Raw genomic sequence first — 20,727 nt, 5'->3', positions numbered from 1 at the left:
GATGAATCTAAAGTAATTTGCTAATAACTATTTTGATTCTTCAGAGAAAACTAATAAAAATCTAAAAGGTATGTCCCGCTATCAACTCCTTTATTGCCAAGGGCTATTTTACGTGTGTGAGAGATATTTCCTGCTTAGATTTGCTTGCTGGGGATGAAACAGGACCTAACCACTTTGTCACTTCAGTACTTTCTTCCTACTCTAGGCCTGTGGGACCCAGGAGCTGGCCCTCCAGTTTGCCCTGGTTTTGGTTCACAAAGGCAGGCCAAGAGGAAGACCTGTTTAAACCTGACCTAGCTTGGTCTCTGGACCAAGGACATATGCCTTCCTGTGAGACTGGCTGTTGGGGTGAGACAGGCTGGGCCTTTGGGGTAATTACCCAGAAATGAGGAAGAAGTCCCTCTTCCTGTGATCCCAGACGTTTATGTACTCTGTGCCTCAGGTAGGACTGGATGCAAACTGCTTCACCAGCTCTCTCAGTGGTGCTGTTGTAGCTGATAGAACTAGATTTATCCCTAAAGTTTCTTGTCCTTATACTTAATATTGTCCTATAGTCCCTCTTGTGCTCTTGGGTAGAGGTGGGTTTAATTCTTTTAGTGATCACTTAAGGGACCGCAGAGCCTTTGGGCCAGGAAGCACCAAAGTGGAAAGAGGCTGCCCCCTCGTGGTCAGATCAGGCGTGGCCAGAGGTTGACAAAAGTTGACAAAGGGTAGCAGGGCTATAGTCTCAGAAAGCCAGCTAGCCCCTCTTCTTTTGGCCTTTAAAATTAATTAAGCCCCCCTTTTAAAGCCATTAAAAATTATTCTTTACCTGTAGGCAACTAAAACTTTCACAGTATAATGGTTGTCAGGGCCAAGGCTGTGACACACGAATCTTGATTTGACCCATGGTGGCCTTGGTAAATGATGGCCACCTGGAGGCCACTTTGCATTTCTTGTCTTAAGCTTCTTCCTGCTAAAATGATAGCAAGCAGAAGATTGTGTGTAAAAATTCTGCTTCAGAGTCTCAGACTGTTGACTAAAATACTCATTGCCAAGATACTGAACACAGGCTATTTTGAGAAGGGGGAGTAGACAGGGTTTTCTGGATGAAGGTGAGCTAGGAGATGGACTTGCCTGAGAACCACCAGCTCTTCAACTATTCCATGAGTGGGTGTGGTGGGTGAGGAGTCTCAGATTGGAGCCAGGAAATGCCAACAGGATTATGAGGGCTTTTGGGGCTTGTAAAAGGCTGATCATCCCAGCAAAAGGCAGAGATGGACAAAGAACTGGACTGCAGGAAGGGAGAACTGAAAGCATAAAGTCTGTCTCACATCTTCTGCTGTTAAAGAAAGACATAGCAAGTCAAAGTTTATTCATTTTACATTTCAAAAGCCAACCTAAAGCCCCAAATAATGGGGCAGAGCTCACCCGGCCCCTGCCCCACTAGCATCAATGTTTTAGTTTTTGGCTCAACAACAGGCACAGAATCCACCTGATAAAGCTCCTGGGCTCAGCATGTTATCTTCCCCAGCTTGTAACCTCTGGCCTGTAGGTTTCCACTGACTACCCATACTCTTAGTTTCAAATTCAGAAACATCTACAGGGTTGTCATGTGTGTTTCTACAGACAGGGGTTAGTAAGATAAATTCTCTTCCAGCCTCAAAGAAAAGTAAGGAGCACATTAAGATGCTCCTGCACTTGGAACTGAAGGATAGAGGCTTGTCCCTGAGAGAGGAGCTGGGGCCCAGCCAAGGCCACGTGTGGCTATGGAGAGGCTAGCATGGGCAGGACCAGGGAGTGAGTTCTGATATCCGCAGGGATGATCTGGCAGAAGCCCCTCCAACCCCTGAGAACCTAGCACAGGCTCTTGAGCTGCCCCCACCACCCCATACTGGATCTTGCTCTAAGACACCACTGTCCTCTCAGGGGCCTCAGACAGCCTATGGCAGGTCAGATATAGCTGCAGCTGGTTCCTCAGACTCTGGATGCACTTGGACTTCAGAACCATGATTTCATCCAACTGGGTGACAAAATCTTCAAAATCCTGAGATAGGAAACAAAGGACAAATGGTGCTATTGCTGGCCCTCTCCCAGACCTGCTTTTTTCTTGCAGGAAAACTTCAGAGCCCAGGCCCTCCAGCTGGAAAACCTGCAGCATAGTTACTATGGCCCAGGGTGGGTCCCACTTCTCTGCATTTGGGACACTTTATATATAGACGTATTTTTCAGGGTAGGGGGTGTTTTTGTAGTAAACCGCTGGGAAGGCAGACGGTGAAGGATAGAGGCCAGAAGCATTTTAGTCTGGGAGTGGGGAGTGGAGCTCCATCTCCCACCTGTCCTTGTACTCCCTGAAGCTATCCCAGAGGAGTGCAAGAGGCAGCCCAAGGCCTCAACAATGGTTAGCGTGTGGCGCAGACCCTTACCCCACACCTAACCACAGCAAACAAAGCTGACCATCCTGCTACTACAGACTAATTGCCAACAGCCCCTGAGTGTCCAGCCAAGGCCACTTACATTAGGAGCCAGCTGGCTCATCAGTGTCTCCTCTTTGAAGCCCAACTTGGCCATTTCATCCAGCTGTTCCTGGTGTGCTCGGATGACCACCTGCCTGGGAACACCAGAGGGGATGCTGTGAACCTCTGGGCCTCCCATCTCTCCTGGGTAGCTTTTAGGAGCTGAGCCCCATTTCCAAGCCAGGAGCTGGCTCTGCCCAGTGTTCAAGGCTTTGACAAGGACCAACTCACCCAACCTCCTCCCCCCTCACCTGTTCTCAGGATTTGTCAAGAGACTAGGAAATACCAGAGAGAGATGGGGGCTCCTAGAGCTGTTCCCTACCTCCCCAAGGTACACTAAGCTTCTCTGCAGAAAGGGGCAAGGCAGTGCCACTCCAGCTGGCATACTTGGCACAAGGTAGAGCCTGCTGTCTAGCCTGCTGTCATTTCTACTTCTGGGGGGTCCAGGACCAAAACATGGATATTTGACCTAGAAGCCAGAGGATCTGCCTTTTGTCAGACCCTACTGATGGGTAGAGACCACGGAGACAACAAGATTGTCTACCGAGGAGAGGCAGGCCCCCCCTCACCTGTATGCCTCTGTCCACAGCCCTGGCCTGAGCATCAGTGAGTAGCAGACAGACAGCTGGCCTAGGTAACAGGAGCCCCAACAAAGGGCTGTAGCCTCATAAAGGAAGTACTTGTTCACCCTGCCCTCCAGCTCTGAGGCTTCTGATACTGTGAGGAGGTCTGCTAGATACTCCACCTCCTTTCTTTCACATCCTCTAAGGCTGCTATCTCATCTCTGCTGCACCGTCCACACACAGTATCCTTTGGGGCAAGCAGCACAATGACAGCCCCACCCCATTTTTACTTTGCCTATCTTGGGAGGTACCCAACCTTAGCTTTGAGGGCACAACACCAAGCTAATGGGTTGCTGGGAACACAGACCCAACAGAATGAAGAGGATTCTGATCTCACCAGAGGTCATAGGCCTGCTTATGGGGACAGGTCCTCCCTTTTCACATCTCTTTTCCCAGGCAGAGGGTCCACCCACCTGGTAGGCCTGCTCCAATACGTTATTCATATCAGGGGCATCTAGACAGATTTCCTTGAAAAGCTGAACAAAGCCTTTCTCTGGTTGCAGTATAGCTCTGACACAGCTAACCATAGCCATTCCCAGAATAGGTAAAACATTAAACTGGGGTGGGAGAGGGGTGCCAAAGGAGCTCAAGTCTCAGGGAGAGAGTCCAACTTACTGTGCGTGCCCCAGGGTGGGCTGATGCAGTGTCCCGGCAGTCTTGGGAGAGCAGCTGGGAGCCAGGGGAGAGCCTGGCCTTGCTAAGCACCTTTGGATTGGCCTATGTTTGAGCCAAGCAATGTCCTCATTGTAACAGGGCAACTTGATGGAGTCTATGGACAAATCTAGCTCCTGCCAACCGAGCCCTGCCAGATGCTTTCTCTCCTGAACCCAGGGCTGCTCAGCCACATCACTGCTTCCTGTTTGTGGGGTGGGTGCAGGCTCACAGTGGGGTCCTCCTGCATGTATGGTGGGGAAGGGCTTTCCTGAGAAACCCTGGGAACTGTTCAGTTCTGTCTCCTCAGCACTGGCATCATACTGTTCACTAGCCACGTGCTTCAGGGAGAGAAGTGCAGTCTCTCTGCTCTGGTTGCCCTCTCCCAGGTCAGCCTCCCTGTTGGGCAGCTTGTCAGGTGGGTACTGACGGATGGGTGATGGGGACAGGGCTGGCAGATCAGCACCAGGCTTGTTGTCAGGGGGAGATGATGAGAGCCACAGGTGCCCACTTGTCAGAGACATTGGCAGGACTACCTCTTGATCACCAGATGACACTGTGTGGCCCACAGCTGGCCCCTCTGTGCCCGCTAGGCTGTGTGTAGCCCCATCCTGGGCTGGCTGGTTCAAGGGAGGAGGGCCCTCATCGTCGGGGTTCTCCAGGAGGGACACAGTGAGGGGAGCCATCAGCCCAGAAGCAGATTCAGAGCACATGCCCAACTCCTCTTGAGAGTCTTCTCCTTGGAAAGGATGACTGGTTTTCATGGTTCTGGTTGCCACATTTAGGCTGCCTTCACCGAGTTCCTTCAGAGGTGTGCCGACTGTGTCTCTTTGGTCTGGGGATCCAGCAACAGCAATGAGGGATAGTGAGGAAGTGAAATCCTCTTCCTTCAGGGATGGTGAGCTGCCCTGAGCCTGTCCAGGAACATTACTTCTGAAGGCATCCTGTTTGAAATCCGAGGCTGAGCCACTGCCTCTTTTCTGGTTATAAACAAAGTCTACCTGTGAGCAGTAAGGCTTCTCTGCCAATATGTCCCTGGGAGAAGGCCCTGAGGAGGTAGAGTCCTCTTCTTTGCTCCAGTCCACGGGCACTTTACTTGGGCTGTGGCCATGATCACCTGCTGCTCTTCTGTGGCTTGTGGGATTCCTGGCGTACATCCAGCTTCCAGTTAGATTCTTCTCATCACCATCTAACTTGGGGCTAAAAAGCAGACTCTGCCGCCTTTCAGGACCTTGTTCTCTTTGATGAAGGAAGAATGAACCTTCGCTATTCTCCAGGGTGTTTCTGTGCTTCGTGGTCCTCTGACTGGAGATATGTGAGAAAGAATCTTCACTGAAATCGCTGTCATCAAGGTCCTCAGCTTGGGCTCCATCATGACTCTCAGAATAAGAGTGCAAGGGAGGAGGGGTCTCATTCTGGAGCTGCCCCTCCTGGGGCCTGTACTGGCATAAAAGCCTTTCCAGTGGTTGGTACTTTAACTTCTGTTGGAGGAGTGGTGGCTGCTGGAACTGCTGGTGATAAAAGCGCAAATGTTCCTCCCTCTCCTTCTGATGCGGAGGGATGTTGGTCCAAGCTTCAGAGGCAGGCCTAGTAAGCGTGCCGCCCTGACTGTACTCTGCTAAGCGGTGGGCACTGCCAACGGAGAGCTCAACCCGTGACACAAGCTGCTTCTGCACTGGCTGCACAGTCTGCACTTTCTTGCACTTGTTGGTCAGCTTACCAAGCACCAGGTCGTGTCCTGGGCCAGGGGCCCTGCTTCCGCACCCAAGGGCAGTTTTGTTGCCGTTTTGATTTTTCTCAGAGCACAATGAAGCTGATTCTTCTTCCTTTTTTTTGGCTGACTGTCCAGACTGCACAGTTCCTTTGACAGGGCTAGTCTGAATGACCCACTCTCGAGGACTCCCTCTGGAACTGCCCTTTTTCCCAGGGGCTTTAGGTACAGAAGCAAAAGGGATGTTGGGTGAGTGGCTGGCCAGAGGATGGGCCTTCCCTCTTGTGGAGCCAGGTGCCACCGTGAGTGACTGCTGAAGCCCCAGCTTGACTTTTTTGGGAGAACACTTATCCCCTGACAGGGCCACAGGGGAGTTCTGAATTCGTTTTGGAGAAGAGTTTCCAGATGTCCGATTTCGACTGGCAACTGAAGTGCAACATTTGATGCCTTTCTTTAGTTCTTTGACCCTGTAAAGGACCACTTTATGTTAAATGTGATTCTTCATGTTCTATAATTCCTTTTCTACAACATTCAGGGAAACAAAACCAAAGCAAAGAATTACAAGGACTGGGAGCCCTCTTTACTTGAACAAAAAAGATCAATGTCTTCTCTAAGGATATAAACATGCACCCAACATTCCATAATCAGAAGTTTTAGAAATCACCACAGTCCCACGTCACGGACAGGCCAGAGGAGCTCGTGTCAGAACTTCACGACATCCACGCAGGGCCTGTGGGCGCAGCTACAGAGTTTGGACAGGTTCAAGCCTTGGACTGATGAGAGGGCACAGTCCTCTCGTGGCCACGTGCAAGTCCCAGCTTGGAGGACAGAGCCCTCCCAGCACAATTATAGCCAACAGCTGTAGTTGTAAGCTTGAACCTATGGTCCGAACACGTGGCCCCACATGCCTAAGAGATATAGGCTGCAAGTAAACAAAGCTTGATCAGGTGCATGTAGTTGAGTAGGACTGAAACCCACGAGAATGTTGTGAACATCTTGACCACGCCCTTACTTTGCCTCGTGGCATCTGGCGATAAAGATGCGGCTTGTAGTCCACGGCGCTGCTGGGGTCCCCATCAGGGAAGCATCGTCCCACGAGTCCCAGCTTTCCTTCTCTTGTCTGTCTTTTCTAAGCCTTCACCGCCCCCACTCTGGGTCACCGAACCTGGCGGAGCTGGCGCCGCATATAAGGCGCCCTGGGGCTGAGTATGCCATGGCCGAGCCGGCTCCCCACAAGGGCCCACTCCACGCTTCCTGAAGGGGGGCCAACTCAGGGGCTTCATGTTTCCCACTCACCCACAAACTGGGCCCTCTTTTCCTGAAAACCATCTACTTTCAGGCTTCTGAGAAAACGAGTTCCCTCAAACCTGCTGGACACTCCAGGAAGCAAAAGCCTTATGGAAATAAACAGGCTTGTGTTAATACCAGTAAGGGGGAAATACCTGTCTATTCGGAGTCAAAATTGCCCCCAGATAGAGAAATAGAAAACCATGCTCTATTCCACACAGAAATTTAGGAGAATATAGAAAAATCCAGAATTAGCTCTCTGCTAGGATTCAGTTGCCAAGATTAAAGTCTTTTACTCTGTAATACTTAACATAAATACTATAAAAATTAGGAATTATAAGGAGACTTCAAGTAAAAATGTAACTCTCCTGTGGTTGGTTTGTAGATTCTGCATTAAAATCTCCTAAGAGGGAGCAGTACTTCTGCCTGGGGGCTCCTGGAAATGTTTTTTCCATTGCTTTGATTTTAATACAATCCTCAATGGGGGCTAAATGACTCCTCTGACCATTTCTGAAAACCAAGATAGTAAATCTGACACTGAAACTTGATTTAAATATTCCTTTTAGTCTGAGAAGCAAGGCTAGCAGATAACACAGCTAAGCAAAGAGATGTAGCAAGACATGAATTGTGTCCATGGATGGACCTTTGCTTAGGTGTTGCAGTAGGGCATGCATACTGTACAAAGAATGGGTTGGCAGGTGCCACAGCAAGTCTAAATGGTTCCAAATTACTTCTTGTTATTAAAATCTGAGCTATTTTAGTTTCATTAAGAGAGAAACCAAAATTCCTCCTAGGAAATATTTCTAGAAACCTTAGTGCCAGAAGGAATCTTATAGGTAATTTGGTCATCGATACTAAATGCTTCCAATACTCTGTCTGTGACCAAAGTCACTCCTGTCACAGAGCTCTCTTCTGATATACCTGTGGGGTCCAGCTGGAACTTTATTTTTGGACTGCTTAGCAACATTTTTCTAGTATGTGGAGAGGTGAAAATTTTAAAACACAGAGAGGAAATTTTAAGAAAAAAAATCATTCTCATTCTATGTGTGCATAGATTATTACCTAAAATTAGTTAGGCCTCATTTGAGCATATAAAACAAATGGCTTTCATATTTATTTTCAATAATTTATCAGACTACTTTGAATGGGAGACATTGTTTCTATTGTACTTTTTCTATTCTTTTTTTTTTAACCAAAATTATTTCAAATGATTTCTCAATTGTACTCAGTACATCCCCTATGATAAAGGGTTATTTCCATCTTCCTTTACTGAGCACTGAGAGGAATGTCTGTTCCTAATGATGAAGTTCAAGCAATTGATATGATGTCTATGATTTGGGGACTGGGTGGAGTTATGAAACAAGATCAGCTTAGAGTTCATAATTGTTGAAGCTGGGTAATGAAAACAAGGGGAGAAGAACTTCAAGCCATAGTGGTTTTATGGAAACAATTTTGGATTATCACGCATCTTCTATCTGATCTCAGTTTGTGAAGTAGCCACTTTCTTCTAGCAGGGCTAGTGTGCTGGCATTAGGAAAGCCATGTAATAAAGGAAACCTCCTTCAGGAAACTTATTTGGGGGACATACTAATATTACTACCGAAAGTTAACGTATACTGAGTCCTCACTACTGGGCATGGTGCTAAGCTCTTCATACGTATTACCTCATTGGTTCCACATAACTGTTATGTGAGGTAGGCATTATTATTTCCTTTTGGAAGGAAACTTGTCCCAGGCTAGCTAGTGGCAGAGGCAGGGTATTGGCCCAGACAGCATGACGCCAGAGCCCAGTGTTGTAACCACGTTGTAAATGGTCTCTCCTATTTAAATGAGATAAAGTACACAGAAGGCCTCACTCAAGCCCTGACACCCAGGAGGAGCGCCTCCTTTCATTCACAAATATTTGTTGTGTATCTGCTAGGAAGCAAGTATTGTACGGGCAACAGAGAGAGAGTGGGAGAAAAAGACAGGTAAGGGTCCTTCCTGTTTTCATGGAACTTAAATGATAGCTCATCTTTTCTATGAGTTTCATAAAATGCCATGGATATTAAAGATTGTTCAATAGTAATAAAATAATAGGTTTCCCTCAAATAGTTTGTTAATCTTGGAGACAACTCCTGAGAGACTAAAGAGAAGGATGTAAGACAGAACCAGACAGCAAAGCAGCCAGAGGAGAGGATGGTAATGAGAGCATCTTCACCTCCCATAGGAAACACGTGTCCACAGGGTAAGAGGTACTAGGTCTGCCAACAGCTCCTGCCCTTCTCTGGGCCTCAGTTTATCCTTCTATAACGTCTGGGTTGGTTTCTTCTAAGTGCTTCTGCCTTGACAAGTAATATCCTATCTAATAAGAGAGTAATATGCAAATTGACCATCACTCCAACACACAAGATGGCTGCCCCCATGTGGACACAAGATGGCCAGCAGGGGAGGGCAGTTGGGAGGGACCAGGCCTGCAAGGGAGGGCAGTTGTGGGCGATCAGGGCAGCAGGGGAGGGCAGTTGGGAGGGACCAGGCCTGCAAGGGAGGGCAGTTGGAGGTGATCAAGTCTGCAGGGAGGGCAGTTAGGGGTGACCAGGCCAGCAGAGGAGGGAAGTTGGGGGCAACTGGGCCTGCAGGGAAGGGCAGTTGGGGGGGACCCAGGCCTGCAGGGGAGAGCAGTTGGGGGGGAACAGGTCTGCAGGGGAGGGCAGTTAGGGGTGACCACGCCTGCAGGGGAGGGCAGTTAGGGGTGACCAGGCCTGCAGGGGAGGGCAGTTAGGGGCAAACAGGCTGGCAGGGGAGCAGATAGGCATCAATCAGGCTGGCAGGGGAGTGGTTAGGGGGTGATCATGCTGGTAGGCAGAAGCAGTTAGGGGCAATCAGGAAGGCAGGCAGGCGAGCGGTTGGGAGCCAACAGTCCTGGATTGTGAGAGGGATGTCTGATTGGAGAGGGTGCAGGCTGGGCTGAGGGACACCCCCCCCCCTTGCCGGCAATGAATTTTGTGCACCGGGCCTCTAGTGTATTATATCTCTTATAATTAGGGAAGAGGCTAGTGAGAAGATTCTACTCCAGAAAAATATTTCATCTCCCATTAGCCATTTAAAGGCTATTGAACAAGGGAATGTGTCACCTTCCTCTTGTCACAGTCACATTTGTAAAATGCCAGGGCCTACCTGATCACATTTTTCAAATGACCAAGGGCACAATCCCTGATGTTAGTATCATTTCCCCAAGAACAGACTTGTGGACCTCAAGGTCAGATCTTTGTGTATGTATGACACACACACACACACACACACACACACACACACACACACAGGCACGCATGCATGTGTGCATGACCTGACACCTGAGAAGGACTCACCGATCAGCATAGCGCAAGGTATTCAGAGTGTGTTCAGTGGCAACGTGGCTTGGTGAGATGTTGGCGATCATGCAGGTTTTGGCATTGCCGATGAAAGAGTCTTTCAGGACCTGTCCAAAACAGAAGGTAGGCCAATGAAGTCAACTAACAAAGGGCATATTGACGATTGTATGCAGGACACTGGGCCACAGTTCCCCTGTCTACAAAAAGGCAATTCACAAAAGAAACACAAATAATAAATACAAAAAAAGGTACTCCATCATTAATCAAAGAAATGCAAACAGCGTGGCCAGTGTTGCTCAGTGGTTGAGCTTTGACCTATGAATGAGGGGTTCACGGTTCGATTCCTGGTCAGGGCACATGCCCGGGTTGCTTAATCCCCAGTTGGGGGTGTGCAGGAGGCAGCCAATCAATGATTCTCTCTCATCATTGATGTTTCTATCTTTCCCTCTCCCTTCCTCTCTGAAATAAAAAAATATTTTAAAAAATTAATAAAAAAGAAAAGCAAACAAACCATTATAAAAACAAATATCCTTTTCACCTTTAAGATTAAGAAAGACTCATGATACCCTGCCTTCTGAGGGCCTAGGGAAATGGGCTCTTTATAAACTGCTAAACTGCCAAGTACTGTATACCATGAACTGGTACAAGCATTTGGGAGAGCAGTTTGGCAATATGTATGAAAATGTAAAAGATGCACACACTGGTTTGGCAAATCCAAGAGTTTATAAACAGAACAAACTAGATAACTGTAAACTCAATACAGTCATTTAAAATAATTATGTACTTAGGTACACAGAAACACCTAAAATTATTATAGAAGGGAAAAGGTATGATTCAATAACTCTGCAGGTGGATCTTTTTTATTGTTAATCCTCACAGGAGGAAATTTTTTCCATTTTCACAGAGAGTGGAAGGGAAGGGGATAGACAGAGAAAAATTGATGTGAGAGAGACACATCGACAGGTTGCCTCCCGCATGCACCACGACCGGGCCTGCAACCGAGGTATGTGCCCTTGACCGGAATCGAACCCGCAACCTGTCAGTCCTCAGGGCCGATGCTCTAACCACTGAGGAACTGGCTAGGGATACAGGTGGATCTTCATATACAAGCGCAGAGATGCATGGGAGGATGTTTACCAAAATGCAGCAGTGATTGTCACTGGGAGGTGGGATTTTCTGGTACCCTTCCCCGTCTTCTTTGTACTTGTAGGTACTGTTTGAATTATTATTTTAACTAAATAGGAACACATTTTCTGAGATGAGGACTAATCACCTTTAAGAAGGGTTTCCTAGGTCCCTAGTTGAAATGTTTGATAAGACACAATCGAATCCTAAATCCCCAACTCTGCCTAATAAGTAGCTATGTTATTACAGGGTCTGCTCCAGTCCCTGTGGAGCTGCTAGTCTAGTTGAAACTTCTCCCTGAACATAACAATATTCACCTAAACCACCCTCTACATAGTCTGCCCTCTCGTGTGCACAGGACTCGGTGAAGAAAGGAACCAGGGGCACCCACACTGTCTTCACAAGTGATTGCACCAGGCAGACTCCTCCATGGGCCATCTTCTGCAGCAATTACAGATGCTGTCTTACTGGTGTTTTCTGTTTATAAGTCTGAACACATTTTTCATGACAGAAAGAAAAGCAGAAAAAATTACCTATATATAGTTCTACCACTCAGAATAATCAGTTAACAAATGTACAATTTTTCTGTATAGTTTTTTCTCATTTCATATTTTAAATTACAGATCTTGATCATCTTTCCTATCAGTACAGGTAAAAAAATATCTATCATTCTTTTTAACTGCAGCCATTAGTTTTTGTATTGAAACACTGGTCTAAGTCTTACAGCTAAGAAAGTACCCCTAAGTACTTAGAAATAAGCAGAAAGCTGATGGATGATGGAAGAGCTTTGCTGCCCCCATGGGAGCCTGGCTACCTCATACCCCAAGTTTCTATGCCTGAGTATGCTCCCCTCTCCTCCTATACATGAGAGCTCCCGGAAGGAACATGACTCCTCCTCTCTCACCCCCTGCCATGCTTAGCACCATGCCTTACTGACAGTGGATGCTCTGCTGAATGAACAGATGAATGGAAGAAGGAACCATGAGAATCAGAACAAACTCAAAACTCACATTTAACATTACCTGAGTTAATTTGCTTTGCCGGAAGGGAGTATGGGTGTGTTCCTGATCCAGTGCTCGGATACATTCCTTCAGCTGCAAACAAGAAGCACATCAAACATCATGCAACAAGAGAGTAACAGATCAGATTTTTCTTATATTCAAAAGAAAGTCAATTCTCAAAAAAAAGTTAAATGCCCTGGTAGTTTCCTGTTCAACAAGAGAAATCAAGCTAGACTGGGACACATTATGCTGGCTGTGCCTAGGTAAGGGCCCCTAACTTAAAAGCAGTAAATAGCCCTGACAGCATGGAACAGACAAACCCACAGCCCTTCCCACAGGACCTGAGTCTAAGCTTATACAGTGGCAGTTCTGGCTTGCAAGCTGCCTCTCTCCCCCAACTGCAGAAGCATTTAGAGAAAATATCTATACCACTCCCAGCTCACACGTACACACCTATAAATGTAGCCTCAAGTGTAGACTAAAATATAAGTTGTCTGAATGGGGCAGGAAAAATTCTGGAGTCAGAGCTCGAAAGGAACTGAGAATACCTAGGTCTACCTCCTCATTTTAAAAAAGCAGGGACTGTGGCCTAAAGGTAAGAGCAAATCACTTGCTCCTGGGACTAGCCTGTCAGAGAAGTGCTCACAGGACATCACTAGTGCCAGCAGAGACCTGGATATGCAGACCTCCAGGGGCAACAGATAGAGCAAGGGTGGGGATCAAGGGAGGAGAGATCTATTTCCGAGTCATGCATTGAGGCTAAAAGGCAGTAAATGAAAAGGAAGGGAGGAAAGAGAATGGAAGGAATCCCTTGGAAGTGCCAGTGCTGGGAGTTCACCGAGAACAGGTAAGTAAGTAGCTTTTGCTGTGGCTGTTTGTGATTGCAACCATAGATGCCTGCAGCTAACCCCTCTCTATCACAGAAGCTGCAGGGTATAAGAAAGTATAAGGGAGTTTCAATGTTCTCTTTTGTTGCAAATCAGTTCAATATCCCCAAACTTTAGCACTGGGAAGAATCGTCAGAATGGACGAACAGATAACCAAACCATGCCCCTGAGTTCCACCTGCCCCTTAAATACTCAAGTTTAAGTGTGGCCACCAAACCCTATGAGTCTTTGGGAAATGGAAAGTAGATTTTACTAAACACCAAGACTATCCAAGGAAAGTAAGAAAGAAACAAGGGGCACCTTTGTGCATCTCACAGAATACACGTTTTTATCCTATTCTAAACGGCTTGTTCCCAGGCCCCTTTACGTGCTACTGCCCATGTGAGATAGGCATAGTCAAGCCCCAAAGGGTTGTATGATTTCACAGATATTCCTTCCCAATTTCATAGTTGATTCCTGGACCATAGTTTAAAAAAAATTTTTTAATTGATTTTTAGAGAGAGAGAGGAAGGGAGACGGATAGAAAGAAACAAACATCGAGGAGAGAGGATCATCATCCATCAGCTACCTCCTGCACGCTCCCTACTGGGGAGCGAGCCCACAAACTGGGCATGTGCCCTGACCAGGAATTGAATCAGGGACCTCTTGGTTCCTGTGTCGATGCTCAACCGCTGAGCCACACTGGCTGGGATGGACCATAGTTTTAAATATGAAAATCACAAGATTTCTAGCTAGAGGCTGTGGACCCTTGGCTAATTTACTTAATCCACCTGAGCCTCAGAATCCTGAACTATAAAGTGGGGATAAGAACTTGCTTAACTTCACAGAGTTGTGAAGACTAAACTGACTAGCATATAGTAAGTGCTTAAAATATATTGGTTCTGGGGTTCCTTGGAGAAATGGTTGACTTCAGCATTAGGGCTAGGAAAGTACAAGGTAAGAGTGTGACATCTTGTAGTACCAAAAGGCAAGAAGATGCTCAAATAATGATGGGGCATGTCAAAAGGACAGCCAATTTGAAAAAATGTCCAATAGTCAAATCTGGGATAATTTGAGCAACAAAGTAAGTAATGATAGAAATGGATTATAATCTAGCAATAAAAAAATCTATTTGCTGTTGTAAGTAATCTATATCCTATCTAATAAAAGAGAAACATGCAAATTGACCGTACCTCTGCTACTCCCACAAGCCATGCCCACCAGCAAATCAGGAGAGTATGCAAATTAACCCAACCAAGATGACGGTTAATTTGCATATCCAGGCACAGAGCGAAGACTGAAGACAGCGTAGAAGGAAGCCAAGCGCTGCAGAAGGGAGTGAAGCAAGCGGGGGCAGGGGGGGGGGGAGAAGGGAGAGAAGCAGGCGGGGCTGCAGAGACCGCCGCACGAAGCCCTATTGCAGGAATCTTCCTGCAACGGGCCTCTAGTATATATATAAAAGGCTAATATGCTAAGTGTCTGACTGTCTGACCAGTTGCTATGATGCGCACTGACCACCGGGGGCAGATGCTCAATGCAGGAGCTTCGCGCACTGACAATTTACAGAGAAACAGCACTGCGAACCTGGTGCCCACAAAGCAAAACTCAGCTTCCCCCAAGTGGGACACAGGCCCCACCACCACCCGGGAGCGACACCCCACCAAATTGCAGCTGATGCAGAGACTCCATGGTGCAAAATGCGGCCCACAGCCCAGCCCAGCCCGAAAACGGTGTCTGTGGGTGCTGGGTAATGACATCACATAGTGCCCAGCTTCCTCTCCCTAGTGACCAGCCTTCTTGGAGTTTCTTCATAGAAGTCCTTCCTGTAGTAGGTAGATAGGAGACTCGGTGGAATCCAATTTTCTCTTCATTAGCCAGAAAACGGAGATTTAGAAAGCTTAGAAACTTGACCCGACTGAAAAGAAGAAATGGTGGACCTTGAAAATGACTTAAGGTTTTTTCACTGCGCAAAATATAGTCAAACATTGCTGCAGTTAAATATTTTACCCTTTGTTTTCCCTGCATGATCTACACTAATAATCTGTTTCATGTTGATATTTACTGCTGTGTTGCTGACAATTACCTGAAAGAGAAGTTGGGGTGCTTCACTGGGTTGGAAAAAGTTTAGCTAAATCAGAAAGCAGGTCTAATTAAGCAAGTTTATTCTATATCTATAAAAGGTTAAGTTGACTTGCGCATGCGCGATACATATAAAGCTCTCGCTGGCGCCAATCGCACGCATGTGTTTCGATCTGTCAATGTCCATCGTAAAGTAGGTTGACACTTCTATTATAGAGAAAGGGCAAATAGCGATTTTAAAGATATTTCTTCTATTATAGAGAAGGGGCGAATAGCGATATTAAAATATTTCTTCTAATTAATTTCCTTTCAATGTGCACAAGTTTGTGCACCAGGCCACTAGTATAATAAATAAATAAATTGGAAAGAACAGCTCTTTTTTACAGCAAGTCCAACTAATGAATGTAGAAAGAATAATGGGAACAGAGAATCCCATCAGGTAAACACCACAGTAAATGGATGTTAAAATTGCGCAGCAAGCTGAAACCGGTTTGGCTCAGTGGATAGAGCGTCGGCCTGCAGACTGAAAGGTCCCAGGTTCGATTCCGGTCAAGGGCATGTACCTTGGTTGCGGTCACATCCCCAGTAGGGGGTGTGCAAGAGGCAGCTGATCGATGTTTCTCTCTCATCGATGTTTCTAACGTTCTATCCCTCTCTCTTCCTCTCTGTAAAAAATCAATAAAATATATTTTAAAAAAAATTGCGCAGCAAAAGTGTGCTGTAATCAGGATATTTGCATAGCTCCAAAATATCTTTCCATAATATTAATTACAAAGGGAAAATTATACCCTTTCAGTGGAAAAGCCCAGCCTAAACCACCTTAATTAGGCTATCAAGGTTAACATCACCAGTAATAAGACGTGGTGACTTCACACACCATGTAATATGATACACTGAGAGGGATGCAACTTCAGTGGAATTCTTGCTAAAAATTCATTACCTAAATCTAATAATGAGAAAACATCAGACAAACCCAAATTCAGAGACATTCTGCAAAACAACTGCCCAGCATTATACAAAGGTTTAACCCTTTGCACTCGCTTGCTTTTTTCTCGATTCCTTTATTCTAATGCTAACCGTGTTGAGTCACACTCGACATCCTAGTGCAAAAGGTTAAGGCCATGAATGACAAAAACTGAGGAACCTACAGAAATATGACAACTAAATGTATTACATATAGAATCCTGGACCTGAAAAAAACCATTAGTGGGAATAGTGGTGAAATTAAAACAAGGTCTGTATATTAGTTAATAGTATTACAGCAATGTTAGTTTCCTGATTTAGGATAATTTTACTATGTTATGTAAGATGCTAACATTAGGGAAGCTGGGTGAAGGAATGTTATGTATTTATTTTTGCAACTTTTTCTGTAAGTCTAAAATTATTCTTTCTCTCACCTCTCATAGCCTCCCAATTTACCCCTTATGTGGTCTGGAAATAATGTGCCTAGCTGGAGACTTCAGTCCTGATCAAAAGGACTTAAATAATGGGGCACAGGCAACACTATTATAGCTGGAAAAAGTAACAAAGATCTCTATAAACTGCTATGGAGTGAGCTCTAGGATACTGTTAACTGAAAAAAGCAAAGTGCAGAGCAGTGTTTACAGTATGCTACCATTTTTTTTTTTCTGAGAAAAAGGGGTGAATACAAATATATATATAAATAATTATAAAAAAGGAGGAAAATAAGAGCTGAGGGGACAGGGGTGGACACTAGACTTCTCTGAATGCGGCTTGTTTTACAATTTTTACTTTAAGTGAATATGAAACTGATAAGTTTAAACACATAGAGAAGAATTATTACAAGTGACTTCCCAACACAATATTATGATTATATATCCCCAGTGGGATACAACCTAAGGATAAAAAGGAAACTGCAAATAAGTCTTAATCTGAATTCAATAACCATATTATGAGTAATAATAGCATTATTTTGAAATACATATATATTAAAGTAGAACAAATACACTAAGTAATGTTTTAGAATTTAAGAATTCTAGCATAATAGAAAAGGTAAAGAAATATAAATTGAAAACATTAAGCAAAAACTCTATAATTTTTTTTATTGCTACTTATCCTTGATATAGTTTTTTATTTAACTTTTTTTCCAAGTGAAATTTACATTCAATAGTACTTTATATTGGTTTCATGTATACAGCATAATAGTTAGACAATCATATACTTTACAAAGTGTTCTCCTTGATATTTCCAATACCCTCCTGACACCATACATAATTATTACAATATTATTGACTATATTCTGTATGCTGTACTTTATATCCCTCTGAATATTTTTAAACTACCAATTTGTACTTCTTAATCCCTTCACCTTTTTCACTCAGTCCTCCCCACTGGCAACCACCAGTCTGTTTTCTGTATCTATGAGTCTGTTTCAATTTTGCTTGTTTTGCTTAGCATAATATCTTCTAGATTCATCCAGGCTGTCACAAATGGTAAGATTTTATCCTTTTTTATGGCTGAGTAATATTCCATTGTATGTATGTAGCATGACCTTTTTAAAACACTCACCTATGGATGGACACTTGGGGTTGCTTCCATATCTTAGCTATCCTATCTAATAAAAGAGTAATATGCAAATTAACCATCACTCCGCTACACCCAACCCACGCCCACCAGCCAATCAGGAGCGAGTATGCAAATTAACCCCAACCAAGATGGCTGCGGCCACCGAGTGAACAGGAGGCTTGTGTTTCCCCGGCAATGGAGGAAGCCAAGCTTTCCACACAAGCTGGCGGGCCCAGGCCTCCACTCAAGGCTACAAAGTTTCAATTATACAAGATAAATAAATCCCAACAAAAATGGCGGCAGCCATGGAGCGAGCAGGAGGCTTGGTTCTGCTCAAGGCTACAAAGTTTCAATTATAGAAGATAAATAAATCCCAGATACCAGGGCCTCTGCTTGGGTCGCCGGGGGGCGTGGTCGGCCTGCAAACCACCACAGGCCCCTTGCCCAGGCTGCCCCATGCCCCAAGGGAACCCCCACCCTGATCCGGGACACCCTTCAGGGCAAACCAGCTGGCTCCCACCCATGCACCAGGCCTCTATCCTATCTAATAAAAGAGTAATATGCAAATTGACTATCACTTCAACAAACAAGATGGCTGCCCCTATGTGGTCAAAGATCCTGCCCCCATGTGGACACAAGATGGCCACCACAAGATGGCCAGCAGGGGAGGGTAGTTGGGAGGGACCAGGCCTGCAAGGGAGGGCAGTTGTGGGCAATCAGGTCAGCAGGGGAGGGCAATTGGGAGGGACCAGGCCTGCAAGGGAGGGCAGTTGGGGGTGATCAAGCCTGCAGGGGAGGGCAGTTAGGAGTGACCAGGCTGGCAGAGGAGAGAAGTTGGGGGCGACCAGGCCTGCAGGGAAGGGCAGTTGGGGGGGGACCCAGGCCTGCAGGGGAGGGCAGTTAGGGGCAAACAGGCTGGCAGGGGAGTGGTTAGGGGGTGATCATGCTGGCAGGCAGAAGCGGTTAGGGGCAATCAGGAAGGCAGGCAGGCAAGCAGTTGGGAGCCAGCAGTCCTAGATTGTGAGAGGGACACCCCCCCCTGACGTGCATGAATTTCGTGCACCAGGCCTCTAGTATTATAAATAATGCTATAATGAACATAGGGGTATATATATTCTTTCAAATTAGTGTTTTGGGGAAACCCTATAATCCCTGATATATTTTTCTCTTTCAAAAAGATTATCTATCTCTTAGCAGTGTCCATCTTTTTAAAAAGATCTAGAAGCAAGGACTAACCCAATGGTAGTAAGCACCCCTAAATAGTCTCTAAATACCATTTTCCTCTAAAACACTGGGCTTGATGAATAAATGGCTGATTCAAACCTGGGGAAGGAAATGTACAAGATGAGCTTAGAACAGAAAGCCAAGAAGCAATCAGGGACTAGTAGGGTTGGGTCAAAGAAACACAGGAATATACCATATTTTCCGGCGTATAAGATGACTGGGCGTATAAGATTTTCCTGGGTTAAAAAGTCGTCTTATACGCCGGAAAATACGGTAGTCCAATATATCTAATCCATTATATCTAATCCCATCAATATAGTCCAATATACCGTATTTTCCGGCGTATAAAACGACTTTTTAACCCAGGAAAATCTTATACGCCCAGTAGTCTTATACGCCGGAAAGTATGGTACTTGAAAAGGCTCCCACTAGCCAAAGATACACAATATAAGCAGCAAAAGAATAATGATTATGATGAGTTTATCTGTATATATAAAATTCTAATATGCAAATAGACCGTAAGGCGGAACAACCAAACAACAGAACAACTGGTCACTATGATGTGTGCTGACGACCAGGGGGTGCGCGTGGAACATGGTGGGCATCGGCGGTGGCAGAGCGCGGAACATGGCAGGCTTCAGCCAAGGTGGGATGGTTGAGCAGGTGAGCAGGGGTGCCAGACCAAGGTGGGGTGCCGGTCGCTATCATAGGGGCGAGCCTCTGGTGGTTACTGAAAATTCTTTGCTCCCGCACACTGTGGTCCTGCACGCACCCACTGCTGGCGCCGAAGCCACCGCTAGCACCTGCTGCTGGCCCCGATCACCCCTCATGGCTTCTCCACCTCCCCCTGCTCTTGAGGGGTGATCAGGGCCGGCAGCCGCCTCTCGCACCCACTGCCAGCAATGGCCCTGCTCACACCCGCTGCTGGCGCCAGAGCCACCGCTTGCACCCACTGCTGGCACTGGCCCCACTCACACCTGCTGCCGGCACCCAGCGCCAGTCTCAATCGCTTGGCGCCGTCAGTGGGGGCGAGCAGCGGCTGCCAGCCTCGATCACCCCTAAGGGCTTCTCCACCTCCCCCTGCTCCTGAGGGTCGATCGGGGCAGCAGCCGCCACTCGCAGCCGCTGATGGGCCCCAATTGCTCTGTGCCGTCAGGGGGTGCGAGAGAGGCTGGTGCCATCAGCGCGTGGGAGCAGCAGCAGCAGGAGCAGGACTGCTGGCAGAGAGGGGACTGGTGGCTGTAGTGGGAGGGGCTGGGCAGGGGTGCAGAGGATGGGCTGAGGATGGGCTGAGACCCACCCCTGTGCCCACAAGCAGCCTTTGAAGGTGCATGAATTTGTGCACTGGGCCCCTAGTAGTAATACAAAAACCAACAAAAAAGTAAACAAACTCATTGGTCATGTTTAGGTTACCAGGATACCAACTCATTCTGAAAACTGGTGACTAAAGGCAAAAAATCTAGCATTTATCTTGCCTCCACTGTATGAACTATATTTCAGGATAATCAGATAGCTGAGAAAAAGTTCTTTCCAGCTAATAAATACAGAAAGAATACTAGAATTAGAATATCACCATTTTGTAATCCCTAACGAAACAATGGATATAAGTGATGCACATCAAGGGCTCTAAAACCATTAGGTTAAAAAGGCTGATGGTAAACTTTATAATGGAGGAAATAGGCTGACAATACTTGAATCTTTCTTAATTCTTAAAATCACAAAAAGAAACAACCAGACATTCTGTACCTCTTGATGTGTTCCTATAGGAAGTCTAAGAATGACCCATAAA

The 20,727-nt window shown here is 46.1% G+C and overlaps 1 protein-coding gene across 3 annotated transcripts in view; it reads right to left on the bottom strand.

Moving 5' to 3' along the window:
• Nucleotides 1–218: 218 nt before the first annotated feature.
• KIF24 (kinesin family member 24) overlaps nucleotides 219–20,727 on the bottom strand; it is a 71,533-nt gene continuing 51,024 nt past the window's right edge. For 2 of the 3 annotated variants that reach the window (XM_079789686.1, XM_079789688.1), the window contains 5 exons: nucleotides 12,265–12,336; nucleotides 10,115–10,224; nucleotides 3,734–5,947; nucleotides 2,497–2,590; nucleotides 1,185–2,026 (listed from right to left, as the gene is read on the bottom strand). In XM_079789686.1, coding sequence (XP_079645812.1) covers nucleotides 1,886–2,026; nucleotides 2,497–2,590; nucleotides 3,734–5,947; nucleotides 10,115–10,224; nucleotides 12,265–12,336 — 2,631 coding nt within the window. In that variant the 3' untranslated portion in view covers nucleotides 1,185–1,885. Of the gene's footprint in view, nucleotides 2,027–2,496; nucleotides 2,591–3,733; nucleotides 5,948–10,114; nucleotides 10,225–12,264; nucleotides 12,337–20,727 lie in introns of all 3 variants that reach the window. The other variant, XM_079789687.1, reaches the window with a different exon arrangement.

The sequence above is a fragment of the Cnephaeus nilssonii genome (genome assembly GCF_951640355.1).
Source record: "Cnephaeus nilssonii genome assembly, chromosome: 14".
In the NCBI taxonomy this organism is placed as follows: Eukaryota; Metazoa; Chordata; class Mammalia; order Chiroptera; family Vespertilionidae; genus Cnephaeus; species Cnephaeus nilssonii.
Note: the sequence above shows the minus strand (reverse complement) of the source record. Positions and strands in the feature narration are given on the sequence as shown.